The 15,786-nt window shown below is 34.0% G+C and overlaps 1 protein-coding gene across 6 annotated transcripts in view; it reads left to right on the top strand.

Moving 5' to 3' along the window:
• The window catches only part of Eip75B (Ecdysone-induced protein 75B), a 395,498-nt gene that overhangs the window by 350,230 nt on the left and 29,482 nt on the right, over positions 1–15,786 (top strand). For 5 of the 6 annotated variants that reach the window (XM_072525091.1, XM_072525098.1, XM_072525093.1 and 2 more), the window contains exon 2: positions 12,611–12,699. In XM_072525091.1, the coding sequence (XP_072381192.1) occupies positions 12,611–12,699 (89 nt within the window). Of the gene's footprint in view, positions 1–10,219; positions 10,533–12,610; positions 12,700–15,786 lie in introns of those variants that run through there. The other variant, XM_072525094.1, reaches the window with a different exon arrangement.

The following is a 15,786-nucleotide window of genomic DNA, read 5'->3' on the forward strand; positions in this document are numbered from 1 at the left end:
AATTCATATTAACTTTTCCGATGAGAACATCGTAAGTGCAGTTACAAGATTATTCGATGAAACTTTATATTTATATCAAAAACTGTAACTGTCACAGTTCAAAAACCTTTTCTCTAATAAAAAAAAGTAGACCTTATTCTAAAAGAGGAGTTCAACATTTATATAACTACTTACTACTTACACTGAAAAAATGTCACATACATATAAAAAAGAAATCAAAGAAATTGGTATCTTTTTTTATCATTTCTGAAGAATATCATAAATGCTGGTTACAACGTTATTCTTTGCAGGGGTCGAGAGGGTCCTATCAACAAAAATTAGAATGCGTTTCGTATACAATTTTTGTATTCTGCGGCATATGCAGTCAATTTTTATAAAGGTTTTAAATAAATAAAAATAAATACACGTTTTGTGCCATTTTTTATGATTCTCATAAGATCAATAAAATTTATGACTTCCATTGACCGGTCACTATGTAATTTCTATTGCTAGAGTATAATCTTCAAAAAAGAGGATAAAAGTTCGATTTTAAACTTCCACATTAGAAACGATCAAAACGTTTAAATACAGCGTATAGTTGTTGCCAAAACTTAATATCGAAATTTTTCGATAATCTTATCTTCGACTTAAAATCGAAACTTTAAAACGCATTATGAATTGTGTCGATAGGACACTCTAATCAAAAGATATCGAATTTTTACCGTCGAGTTAATACAAATTTAAAAATTGACTTCGCGCGAGTAACACATTCAAAATCGACGGTCGCTCCAAGCGTTGTTTCGAAGAGAACGGTTCATTCTACAGAAATAGGGCTAATAAACATTTTTGTTTAAAATTTACAGATGTAAATCGATGTTTTGCGTTTTTCACACCCCTGTTTTAAAGGGAAACTCGAGGGTAGGTGTGGCAAGCTTTTTGGCATCTTTTTGGGGTCCCAAAATTGACCTTTACAGGAAAATTCAGCTTGTTCGTATGATTTTTAGATGTTGAGTGGCGTACGACTGGAGTATTATGTACCTTGATATTTCTTCCAGTAAGAGGTCTTAGCGTGGTTTTTAATATTTGTTAGTGATAGCGTTATTGACCTGTTAGTCCAGTCATTTGGTAGTTTTACCTGGAAAGTCTTCTGATAATTTTGAAAATGGGTAACTTTATAGATTTTGATGTGATCTTTCCGAATTTACGTAGTATCTCTGTCGCTCACGCCTCCATATTGAAAAAATAGCGCCTACTAACAGCTTTTTTACAATTATCTCCTTTTCGACACATTTCACAAGCAAAATTTATGTATTTACAATTTTTTGTAAAATTAATAGTTTTTGTCGTACAAAAATTATATTTCAATATCGGTTTTGGAAAAAAAAACTCATTTCCATACCACCTGGAGGTAGAGAAAGCGACTAGTGGTCTCCCCTGTAGACCTAATCTATAATACATGTAATGTACACTGTCAAATTTAGCGCATTCTCTCCTAGTTTTGAAAATTTACCAATTTTCAAAACTCCCGGAAAACTTTCCACGCAACCTCCTTTTTTGGACAAAAATAATGAGCTATGTGGTGTTTGTGATTCTTCTGTCGATTAGCACTTACTAAGTATTTTGTGTGGTTGGACCATGACCAATTTAAATGGACAAAAAGAGGCAAAAAAAAATATAATTTGAATATAAAAACAAGGAAAAGTTTTGTACACAATATTTTTTTAGTTATCTTTTTGATATTAACCGGTAATCCAATTCAGATTATAAGGAAAGATAGATAGTAGGTGACGCTCTGGAAGAAGTAATATATCATGGCTTTAAAGTCTGCGTTTATGATTAGGTTGGCGATTTGTGAAACTGTAAACAAGATTTAAATTGCTGTGATGATCGTTAACTTTTGAAACGAATAATATGAGCATAAGTAGTTACCAACAATAATATTGCACAAACCAATAGAAGTTTTCGTTTATGACAAGAACTAATACAGCTTTTGTTACATAAACAATTTTGTTTTTGTACCCGATAAAGTAAGTTTCAATGTCAAAATTTCAATTTCTTAATCCTGTTATTAAAACGGTGTTATCGCACGTTTGATATCAACGAGCATTAGGTAATATCAAAGAAAGCCAACATGGGGTTTTTTTAGATCAATACAAAACACATTTCGCGTACGTTGACCCACAAGTATTGATAAAAGTATTATTGGGATAAGAACAATCTTACGTTCACTGACCACTGTTGCTATTAGAAAAAAATCGATCGTGTTGTAGGTGACGAGGTAAAATAATGCGGAATGAAGAAAGGTCTCAAGTTCAGTACACCGCTAATACTGATGCCGTATTGATTGGGTTAGTAAGACGATTTTATTTTATATGACATGAAAAAGTATCGCAAGTATGAAGGTTACTAACTTGTCCCTGTGTAGGAGGCTTCTCTAGTTTTGGTTATGTAAAGTAGGTGGTGTAGTAATTGTTTTAGTTTTATTTAAAACTAAATCGTCTTGTTAACTATTTATTTAATTCAGCTTTCATTTACCATCCTTAGCTGCATCCAAATAGTAGTTTAAACCCTGTTTGAAGCCTACTTCGTATTTTTTGTCCTCTTTTCTGTATTTTTTCTGTGGATTTCATTGTCATCTATGCATTATGTCAGGTCTTGACGATTTTTTACGGCTTCCGAGAACATTTTTTTAAATTTAAGAACTCTGCAAGTTACTACTATAAAAATAATAATGAATCGTCTTAAAAAAGACTTGATTTTACAGCCAATAGAGCAAGCGAGATTTCGTACCGGATTTGGAACAAATCCTACGGAGCATTAAAATGGTAATAGAAAAGACTATCTATCGAATACAATCGAACACTTGTTCTGGCTTTTGTAGATTTCCATAAAGCCTTTGACACGGTAGAATTTGACAAAATTCTGGAAGCAATACAAGCATGCAGCAATGACTACCGATATACAAGGTTAATTGACAATACATACAAGAACACAACTACGTCGGTGAAACTACATAAAAACACGGACCATATCCCAATCGGCAGAGGAGTCCAACAGGGTGATATCTTATTGCCTAAACTGCTTACCGCAATACTAGAATATGCATGTAAAAAACTTAACTGGGAAGAGGAAGGCCTGAACATTGACAATAGAAGATTAACAAATTTGAAATTTGCAGACGACATAGTTTTGTTCTCGGACAACCTCAAGGAGATATGTACAATGCTACATGAACTTCAGTTAGGTGTGTCAGTGTAGGTCTTAAAATAAACATCTTCAAAACAAAATTCATGACAAACCTAGTACCTAGCGAAAATATCAATGTTGGAGACAACGAAGTAGAGCTGGTGGAAAAATACACATACCTTGGATACGAAATAAAGATCACAAGAGACAACCAAACATGCGAACTACGAAGAAGAATAAACCTAGCATGGGCAGCCTATGGAAAACTCGAAAGACATCTCTAAAAGCGATATACCAATTTCTTTAAAACTTAAAACATTTGACCAATGTGTTTTGCCTGTTAGAAATCAAGACTTAAGACGAAGAACAGGAGTTACCGATGTTATTTCCCGAATTCCCACTGAAATGGAAAAGGGCTGGATGATGATGGTGATGAACTCTGCCATAGTCAATCACACATATACAAGTAAAAGGTCCCGCGTCAAGGAAAAATATCATATATAAAATGGGACTTTTTCAGAAATATCCCGAATAAGCACTTGACGAAATCAGTGCAGAAAAGTAGCAGAAATGTATCACATATTTTTTCCTGAACCGGATCTTTAACAGTTTTGGATGTGTTCTGATGAGCCCTATTAGGGCGAAATACGTATAAACAGATACATAGACACTTTGTACGTGAAATCAAATCTTGACTGTCTTTTTCATTTTATTCGGATCTACTCTGTATGAGTACAAGAAACCAATTCGCTAAGGATTTCTGCTTAGTTGAGGAGACATGTCGTGGAATGCAAATTTTAGATTCCCCATGTCTCTATTAACATCTTTATCAACGTCTGCTTTGCCTTGCAATTTTTAGAAGGCTCAGATTAAGGCAGAAATCTGAATTGTTTTCGAAACTATTTTACGGAAATATAAAATAATTAAATTGTGCGCATAATTCATCTTTTTGTCTCTCCCCTCTTTCTCTTCCCTTAAAGTTCCTATCCCTGTTCTTTAGTAAGGCTCCAAGGTTCCAAAATTCTCGGTTTTCATACTAATTAATTTTGACGACATTTCTTAATTCATTTCCTTATAGTAAGTGACTAGTTTTACGTAAAACCATAATCTTCAAATTAAATTCAGCCAATTTGTAGCAGTAACTGATAAACACCGATAAAATTAGATAAACTATTGTAATACAACAGGTACATAATCATTATGTGCATTCATTTCAACACAATCGCTAAACACAAACATTCATAAACATGTTAAATGAACTTTCATGAAATATAAACATAGATATAGAACTTTGACGTTTCGCTTAGAGAGTTTGTCGAACTTTGTTATTATTAGATCTGAATTAAATAGTCGATTAGTGTGCTTTCTTCTAGATGATAAGAAAAGTGCAAGCTTTCACGAATGAAGAAGTCTTGTGGAGACTTTCAAAATAAACAAAACTGAATAATGAAATAAAGGTACGAAAACTACAATACCTTGACCACGTGATGACAGGAACAAAACACCAGCTTCTGCAGAATATCAAGCAGGGAAAGATTTTAGGAAAGCGTAACATTGGAAGGAAACGAATGTCATGGCTGCGGAATATTTATTGTTGTAAAATAGAGCTACCGGTTTCGGGATTTATAATTTATACCCCATCATCAGGCCTAATATCTCAGTATTCAAAGTATATCAGTCATCATCATCATCATCATCCAGCCCCATTTTCACATCCATTGTTGGATATAGGCCTCCTCCAAACGTCTCCAGTTCTCTCTATCTCTAGCTGCTGCAATCCAGTTTGTTTCTATTCTCCTTAGGTCGTCGGTCCATCGGGTGGGTAGTCTGTCTCGACTTCGCTTGTCGGCTCTTGGTCTCCACTCCAATAATCTCTTCGTCCATCTTCCGTCTTCCATTCTAGCAACATGTCCAGCCCACCTCCACTTTTGTTTATTGATTCGCAGTATAATATCGTCTACGCCAGTTCATCGGCGTATCTCCTCATTTCTCACGCGATCTTTCAAGGACAGGCCCAGCATTGATCTCTCCATTCGCCTTTGTGTTACCCTCAGTTTTTCGGCAGTAGCTTTCGTTAAAGTTAGGGTCTCTGCTCCGTAGGTCAAGACTGGTAAGATGCTTTGGTTAAATACCTTCCTTTTCAGGTGAATTGGAGTATTTGTTTTAAAAATGTCTCTCATCCTTCCATATGCCGCCTATCCCAACGTGGTTCATCTATTTAGCTCGTAGGTTTGGTTGTCTCTGGTTATTCTAATTTCATGACCTAAGTATGTGTATTTATCGATTAATTCTACCTTGTTGTTATTGATCTGTATCTCTTCGCTGGGAACCATATATTGGTCATCATTTTGGTTTTCTCTAAATTTATCTCCAGCCCAGTTTCTTGTAGTATGTCATTCAGTTCTTGGAGCATGTCTTTGATCTCTCCCAGATTATCTGACAGAAGCACGATATAGTCCGCAAAACGTAGATGGTTTAATCTTTCTCCATCGATGGATATTCCTTTCTGTTGCTATGTTAGTCTTTTAAATGCATCCTCAAGAACGGTAATGAACAGCTTTGGTGACCTTGCCTGACTCCCCTTTTTATCTTTATTTTATTAGTTACTGAATGTAGATTTATGGTTGTTGTGACATTTTCATATATATTTTTAACTATTACAATATCTGTGGTCGACCCTGAAATCTTGTAGTGCTCTTAAGATGGACGGTAGTTCCACTGTATCAAACGCCTTTTTAAAGTCTACAAATATCAATGCCAAGGGACGGTTATATTCGTTTCGGGATTTATAATTTATACCCCATCATCAGGCCTAATATCTCAGTATTCAAAGTATATCAGTACCGGGGTATAAATGGTAAACCTTAATTTGGATTGCGAGCTTATTAGAGCTTATTACAAAGTCATTTGTATTTGAGTGGTGTCGTTAAGTTTCGAGAGGTTTCTACCATAAACAAATAGACCAAAACAAAGGACTATTTATTTATGGTTATATATTATGTTACTTGCTTTTGTTAGTAATCCCATTAAACTCTTATCACTACAGCTGTTTCGGCTGATTGCCTTTCTCAAGTGATCTATTTTTGGCATGCGTTTACACTTTATAGTCTTTAACTGAATTAGTTAAAGAGGGAAGAACTGTTTGTCTCAAGTTGGTCATTCAGAATTATATCTGTGCTTTTTAATTTGTTGATTTCCATAGATTCTAACAAAGATAGTTTAAGGCCTTTATTTTGAATGTGAAAAATTTTAAATTCGTCATTAAAAGAATGATTATGATCTAGAAGGTGAAGTGCGTATGTAGAATCTGTTTTTCTATTATTGAAAGCCCTTTTATGTTCTGCTATTCGTTTATTAAAATTTCTACCTGTTTGACCAATGTAAGTTTTTGGGCAGTCGCCACATTTAAGTTTGTACACACCACTGTGTGTTTTTTATTTTGGCTCTTGTTATTTTTAATATATTTGCCTAGGCTGTTATTTGTTCTGAAAGCTGGTGTTCATATGCTGGATTTCATGTTAATATAAATTGATATAAGGTTGAATATGCTCGATTAATGAACTTTCGTCAATTTTGGCCTATCCAACAATCTGCTGAGAACGTTATAAATATAAAATTGTACATTACTTGACTACACAAGGACAAACAGTTTAAAATTTTTTTAAAAACGGCAAAGCTACATTATGGTTGGCATCAGGAGAGAGAATGAGCATTCTCTCTCCAGTGATATGGAGGCCGAAGAACAGGCTGGCTTTAGAGCAGGTAGATCTTTTTACGATTACCCCACTTATAGAACAAAAAAAAACCGGCACGAAACCAAGCTATACATAGATCTTCGATAAGCATGCGACAGTGAAACCACAACAAAAACTATGGAAAGCTTTGGAAAGGCAGTGCAAGAACCCTGTAAAAACGACACGAGCAAGATGAAGATAGTCGAAGAGATATCCAAAGGGTTTGTGGTAAACAAAAGACTCAAATAAGGATGCTGGGACTTTGTTTAAGATCTGCTTAGAGCAAGCGCTGAAGACGTGGAAAAGGAAATGTAGTAGTATGGGAATCCTTCTAAATGACACCATATTGTACACACTATGCTATGCAGATGACCAAATAGGCTTGGTTCAGGATTACGGACGTCTAGAATATATGACACGCAAACTTATCCAGGAATATCAGAAACTGGACTTGAAAGTAGTTGTCAAAAAAGCAGAATACATATCTGTATAGGAGGTGAACAACAAAATGCATACACGTAACCAATTGGGGAATTTGGATGAAGAGATTAAACGCAGAAATAACCGGGGAAGACAAGTCATTCGGCAATTGAACAGCATACTGTAGGATAATACAATTTCGAGAGAAAATAAACACAGAATCTATATGGAAGATTATTGTTACATATGGAAGTAGATGAATATGGCCACTGAAGTAGAAAGCCATAAAGACTTTGGAATCAACAGAACTGGATTATTGGAGAAAAGCTGTCGAAAAATCAAGGTTAGACAAAATAAGAAACGAGAGAATTTGAGAAATCGTGGGTGTTAAACATAGAATAACAGGGGGCATCAGAATCAACCAACTAAGATGGTACGTATCTACTAAGAATACAGTAAAACCTCCGTTAACCGAAATAATTGGGGGGGAGGCCGTTTCGGATAACAAGAATTTCGGTTAAAAATAACATTGTTTTTCATAATATTTTTGATCAAAGTATTGGTATTAAAAAATACTATGAGTTGATTTCGTAATGTTTTCTAATAAGTAAATCCAAAATAAAGTAATAAAATTAAGGAAAATGAATAAGTTTATCATGCTTTTTTAAAGAAATCTGCTATTTTTTTTGAGTTTTCGTTTGACGACGATGTTTCTCTCTCCCTCCATCGTTAATTTGCAGAACGTCATGAGTTTGCTCATTCGATTGTTCGATGAAACGTAAAGCAATCTGAAAAGGACAAAACTTTATGTAATGACAACAAAGATTAAGAATCTAGTCGTGTCCCTAACTAATTAGGCCTACTGTATAAAATTCTTTCCTCTAAAGCATTGAAAATCTCGTCGACGGTCTTGTGCTGCCTGTTGACTCTTGGGTCGTCATCTTCGTCATCTGATATGCTCAGGTTGTCTTGATAAAGAACCATATCAATGATCTCCTGGTCGATGAATTCACGTTCTGAGTCATCAGCTGCTAACCAGTCACGTATCTCTTCTTAGTTAATTTCGTAATGTCCCGGCAAATTTTTAATGAAAGGTTATTTCTTCTGTCGTTTTCTTACCATTTTCTTCTTCAGGATCGTCAATTAAAATCTTATCAAAAAGTTTGTTTCAGCATTTTTCTAAAGTTGACGATTTGATCTTGGCCCACGACTCAGCTCACCAATAAGAATTTTTATTGTTAAAGATTTGAGAATTTCGGGAACACTTTTGGATTAATTCGTCTCCTGTAATAACAGATGTCTTAAGAATGCTTCTCTATAATGTCTCTTGAATGTCTCTATGACTCCCTGGTCTAATGGTTGGATTAAGCTTGTGACATTCGGTGGCAAAAATCTGACAATTGTCACCATTTTGTAGATTTTGAGGGTGAGGGCGCATTGTCAACAAGCAACAATGCTTTGATGGGAAGGTTTTTTGATTTTAAAAAGGATTTTACATTTGAGACGAATTCATTTTCAAACCATTCTAAAAATAAACTGGTCGACATCCATGAACTTTTTTGGCTTCTATACCTTAAAATGCCTTTTCGGAAATATCTTTTAGAGCTCTTGGTTTTTGTGATTTCCCAACACACATAGACATCAATTGGTGAGTGAAATTAACGGAATTGTTTACGTTTTGCGACAAACATTTACTTTTTATTGACGAAATTATTGAAACTGTCAGCCGTTTCGGTTAAACGATGTTTCGGTTAAAAAGGTTTCGGTTAAGGGAGGTTTTACTGTAGATGACAGCAGAATCCCAAAAAGGTATTAATCTGGACATCGCAGGAAAGACGAAATAATGGCAGACCGAGGTTAAGAAGGAGAGAAGGAGTCTACACGTAAGGAATGGAAGAGTACCTTCTGAAGGGCCGAGACCAATTCAAACTGGAAATCAGAAAACGCCGAAGAACGTTATAAACGTATTGGTTTACTTTTCAATAATGCTGAAATATCCCTGGTGATAAATTTTTCGTAGCCTTCGTATGTATTAAGCCGCGGCTGATGTTTGATATCCCACGAACCCTTTACTTGTTTTTTAGTGGTTACAGGTACTTCCGTCAACAAGATTCTGCTTCAATGTATCAATTTTATCTTATTTCCACGACTTATTTTTCCAAAGGGCTCATTTATCACCATCCATGGACATATCCAACAAAATACTTCCCCATTTCGTATTGCTGTGTAATGTCAACGTACAACAAAACTGAAAATTTAATGAAACATTTTTCTTCGTGTAACTCGAATAGTATTTTTTGAAGTATTTTTAATGTATTTTATACGTTTTAAAACAAATACAGTTTATAAAATAAATATTAGGTGGTGAAACACAGGGTATACTATTGTATATTATAAGAAATTATGTTAAAAAGAATTTAGTAAAGAAATTTAATAAAATAGCATCTTGATCGGATCGTATGGCTGTGTATTTTATCAATAAAGAGCTGTTACCAGTGGAGCTGGCATCGACATCGAAAAAAAATTTAGTGAAAGGATTCAAACCGATTTAAGATTTCGATTACTGCACGCGAGAGTGAGTGAGCTGATTCGGTCGCGCAATCGTCGCGACCTTGGCCGAAGTTGCGTTGCTCATTTGTCTGGGTAATTCAGTCAAGGTTCGAGTCGTTGAACTCTAGGATCCCTACTTCCACGAGGCGGAGCTTCCACCGCTCTCGACCAATCGGCGAGCCGCAGCGCGTCGCCGATTGGCCGGCAGGAGCATTGTTGTCAGTGACCTCGAAGTTGAAAATGCGATGAACCCAAGTTCGCGGTTATGCTGCTAAAATCTCTCGCCCCGCGCGCCCCGCTCGTCTAAACTTAGATTGGTTTGTTGCCCTTCAGGTAATATTTACTATACAACCGGGCAACAGAGGCCCAGTATCAACTGGGACTTTCACTATCGTCAGTTCTTCGCTTGCTCTTGGACATTGTTGTTCAGTGTCAACGCACATGTGCTATTCTTGACATTATATTAACAGTGAAATGGTTTTTTGTGTTTAGTGTCTCTTTTGTTTAACGGATAATCAGTGTTTTGATATAGAAATTTTGGCAAAATGATTATTTCGCCGGATAGCAGTGTACACAACATCCCCCAGCTACCTGAATCTACTACTGCTACCAGTATACCTAACTTCGTCCATTCAGGACACCGGGAACCTGCTCTAAATCTAGGTATTGTTATTAAATAATAAAAATATTACGTACCACACTTCTGTTAATATAATAAACATGTTGGGAGTTTTAAAACATTTTAATGTTATATAATAATTTTATTAGAAAATTGCTATAAAATTTCAATATTAATTCTTTTTATTTTATTTGATGTCATTTGAAAACATAATTCTTCTAAGAACTTTGGACTTAAACGCGAAACTTCAAATAAAATACGAATTCTGAATTGATTTTGTTAATTCTAAAAAGTCTGTTATATTACTGTTTTTTAAATAACTAATTAAATTTGTAAGTAATACACGTAAAATTTTTGTATTTTCACTTGTTTTCTCGTCCTTACTCGATACGTTTTGAGTTTAAATTTTTGGAATTATTGTTAATTAATATTCGGGAAATTTAATTTTAATGAATTTTTAATTTAATTTTTCGGAGTGGTCAGATTATTTTTCTACATCTTTGTACAAAATTGAGACAAGTATGTAGCGATATTTTCTATTTTTAAGCTATTTTTAACCACTTTTGCATCTATGATAGAAAATCTGTCTGAAATTTCATCTCAAATGTTTACCAACAGCAATAGCAATGTCGCAAATTACTGACAGTTTCCTAAGTGTCTTTATCATTGTCACGATTATAAAACAAATGTAATTTTACACCAAAACAATTGTACTATTACAACAAAAAATTTTCGTTTATAATTCCGTTTTAAAACTCATTACTTAATCATAAAAAACGTTATTTTTTATTGAAATATATTAACAAAGATTATTTCTACATTTGCTTCTGAAATTCTAGTACAATTCATATCTTTTTAAAATTGATTTTGAATCAATAATCTTCAGATTATTAGTTATTTGCAATTTTTGCATAACATATCTCATAGACTTTCTTCTAGCTTTAGTCTTCCAATGCGAAATGTGATTGAGAGTTTTGTGAATGGATTTCCCAATTAAGAAACACTTTTATATATAGCAGAGATAAAAATGTAAACTAGAAAACATTTTTGTTATACAAAAAAGTCATATAGAAAAAAAATCTAGTAGTTTATTTGATATATTGATCGATTTTACCTAGTAAAATATTCGATCAAATTGTCATGATGCATGAATTGATCAAATAACAACCTCAGAAATATTTTCTTCGGCCATCCGTCAAAGCTGCTCAATCATATACTTAGAGAAGTGACAAGATGGCTTATAAAATAAAAAAATACACATCTACACACATGACCACGGCTTATATAATGGCGTGCATTTTGTTACGTTGCTTTCACCGATGATGGTGATGTAACCACGCACTGCTTCATGTTGCATCGCGTATAGAGAAAGCAGAACGTGACTTTCTTTTTCACTCGTGTTTTTTTTTTCGTTGATTAATAATTTTAGCTTTTTTTATCGCTAAACAAACATCTGTTTGGTAAGTCTGTTAGGATGACAGTACAATATGAAACTTTTTCTTTCATCGATTTTTTGTTCAGTTTTTTAATGATGATTAGAAAGTTACAACATTTGAAGATAAGATTGTACCTAAAGGAAAATATAAAATAACTAAAGATATTCGAAAAATTATGAATAAAAGCAACATACACTGTATTTAGGATTCATCTCAACATCAATGCTAAAGTAATTGTCATATAACTGCATGAAAATAAGTATTGAGGATTTACGGGTTTGAAAACTGGATAATAAATACGAAAACAAATGCAATTTGTAAGGAAAAGTGGTCGCAAAACTGGACAAAATATATAATACAGAGGCTAAGGGGATATGAACTGAAGAGCGTCAGGAGCATGACTCAGAACATTGGATTTGCAAAAAGGAGTCCACTAGGAAGCAGAAAGAGACAAATACTTTTACGAAAGTGTAGGAATAAAGTAGAACAGGCATTGGAAAGACGAAACAAGCAAGTTGCTGGAAGGAATACAGTGAAAACTATAGAAATTCATTTTTCAGAGAATTTCTATATCATCTACTGTCTTTATTGCTGTCAATCAAAAGCCTTATTCGTATCTCACAATTAACCAATAATAGTATAACTATTATGCATTTGCATATACTAATATATTTTTTTCTTTCCAGAATTTGATGGTACGACGGTTTTGTGCAGGGTGTGTGGAGATAAAGCATCAGGATTCCACTATGGAGTACATTCCTGCGAGGGATGCAAGGTAAGAAGCTACCAAATCGCTTATTTACGGTCAGATATGAAATATATAAGTGATTTTTTAAATAGTTAGAAAAAACAAGAGATTTTTCCCTTGTTTTATTATAGAAAATATTTTATTGCATTTATTCTCTGCAAAATTCATGTTTTAATGAAAACTGCGAATGAAATTAATCTAAATGTGACTGATTATTTGAAAAATCACTCTGTATACATTTTAAACGTATCTACGAACAAAAACGCCCTATTGTGTACCACTAAGGACTCGATTTAGCAAAAAAACCTTGGCGAAATTCCAACAAGGAAGTATTTTTTTGTGTGCACTTACATAAAACTCACCTTGGGATTTTTGGCCACCAAAATCACACAACCGGAAACCATATATTTCAAGGGTGACCCACAGCTTGAATTTCAGGGTGTTTTAGGTAAACAAAGAATGCAGAGGTCGGGTGGGAGGGAAAAAAGTAAATCAAGCTACCATGATCGGTCTTTGTTGCGTCTATTTGTCAGTGACGCGGATTAGAAAAGGGATTTTTACTGATTTTTTAAATAAAATAAGGAAATGATTTAAGTAACATATTTTTGAACTCAAATTTGTAGATATCTATAATTTTTTCTTAATTTTAATCAAGTTTCCATGTTTTTTTCATGACGAACACACAACTTTTAAATATTTACCCATATCTTTCGTTTAATTATATCACATATCATCTTTATTTAAGACATATTACTACTATTATTGATTTTTCTACAATCCACGATCGTCTACATTTTTCTTTGCAAAAAATTAGGTCATATCTGCTGTCCAGAGCATTAAAATCACCAATCTCGCTGAGTATGAAAATTTATAGAATATGAATGGTTGATTGCTGTAGATATATAAGATTTTTAAACCAAATTAACCAATTTAAACGAAAATCCCAGCGCAAGTATTATAAAACTCTCATAGTAAAATAGTTTTAATGATTTACTCGTATATTGGAATTTTCTTGCATCTTTCGTATTAATTCACTTTGTTCCGCCTCTGCTTCTTCTTTTTCTCTACCTGGTATGGTATTCGTTGTGCAAATCGCAGGAAGGTTGAAGGTCGGTTATATTGTAATGTCAATGTCCGGCGTGTACGAGTTCTGCGGATAACATGCTGGTGGGGAGTCATATCGAGAGAGAAGACAGCCAACTAGATCGCAGGAACTGAATTAAGCAGCGAAGTAGACTCCGGGTGGGGAAATATAGAAAACAATTAAACTAATCCATATTTGGGTTCTATTCTATTCTATAATTGTTGCGCTGTTTGGAAAGCATAAGGGTATTTATTGTTTGTTAAAATTCTGGTTCTTCGAGGTTTTTTTCTGTCTAAACATTTTTTATTGAAACATTTGATCAATCTAACCTATAAATTATTTTCTAATATTGTACGGTATAAATTTTTATATTTTATATAATTAATTTTCCAGTCGTTACACCCGGTATCGATCTCCCTCTTCTCGTAAAAAATTAATGGATCCATTAAAATTCAAGGTTCTTTTATACGAAGTTCAAGTACGTACGGCGAGGTCATTGCTTTTTGTAGGAAGCTTTTGCTATTTTTTATGGTTTGACCTTAGCGTTGGCAGTGCCCGATCGCCTTTTTCGTACAAATAGATTCACTAATTTGGCAAATAGCAAATTTCCCGATTTGGAAATTTTGTGGGTTTGATAAATTTCCTAAATGTACAAAAAGAGCTGTCGTTATTCGTTTTTACAGCCAAGTGGGTAGATAAATAACTATGCTATTTAGTTCGTTAAAGATCTTTTGACAATATTATGAAGCATAATTGTGCTATTATACGTGGATGCATATGAGGCTAGTTACCATGGTAATGAAGAATAATTAATTAGAAGTGTCATTGTAAGTTGACGTCAAAAAGTCATGATGTCGATTAAAATAATTGTGAAAATTTAAAAATTAGAGTATTGAGCCATCTTTCAAGTCAAGTAGATTTACGAAGACATGGTTGGCGACGAATGTCCTCCGTATACGAATGTAAAATGTTGCATTGCAAGCTTTAAAGCAGATAGATTTTCCGTTGAAGATAAAGAATGATCGCGAAGATATATTCCTTTGTATACCTCCGTAAATATCCATAGTTTTTGATATGATTTTATTGTCAAATTGGAATATTTGAGGCACTGTATACGTCATATGAACGTATCCATTACACAATTCTTGTCGACAGTAATATCTTGAAGATTACTATACTTTTTTGTGGAAATAACCTCAACAATATTAAAAAAAAATAAAACTTACACAAAAAAATGACAAAACCACAAACAAGATGAATATCTTGTAAAGACATCTCTTCTTCCAAATATTTTTCGTACTGCATATCGAAATTTAAAAAATCTTTCAATTTCAATTTATAGTTCTCACAAAGGCTTTCGATCGCATCCAAGTCGAAGACGTCTTACGCCTACTGTATAAAAGAAACATACCAATCAATATTATACAAACCATCGAAAACATCTACTTCCATAATCGAGTACAGGCAAAGATAAATGGAAAACTAACACTGTGTATACCAGTACAAAGCGGAGTCAGACGACTTCTCTTTAATATAATAATGGACGAAATAATACAAGCAGTTCGTAAAGGTCATGGTTACAGAATGGGGAACAAAGAAATCTAAATATTATGTTATGCAGACGACGCTGTATTAATCGCCGAGAAAGAAGACGAGCTCCAAAGATTACAATACAACAGCCAAGAAATACCATATGATAAAATCAGCAGAAAAAACCAAATGTATGACAACATCTAAATATCCACTATCATCGAAATTGATGGATAAATAATAAAGCAGGAAGCAAGGTTTAGATATCTGGGAACAAATATAACTAGCTACGGAGATGTTGAAGATGAAGTACGACACCAAAGCTTAAAAGCAAGTAAAGCGGTGGGATCTCTTAATGACACAATCTGGAAGAACAAACACCTAAGACAAGACACAAAAACAAGAATCTATAAAGCAGCAATTAGACCTATATTAACATACACGGCGGAGACAAGACCTGACACATCTGAAACGAGACGACTACTAGAAACAACAGAGAT

The sequence above is a fragment of the Diabrotica undecimpunctata genome, chromosome 3, assembly GCF_040954645.1.
Source record: "Diabrotica undecimpunctata isolate CICGRU chromosome 3, icDiaUnde3, whole genome shotgun sequence".
NCBI classification, from domain to species: Eukaryota; Metazoa; Arthropoda; class Insecta; order Coleoptera; family Chrysomelidae; genus Diabrotica; species Diabrotica undecimpunctata.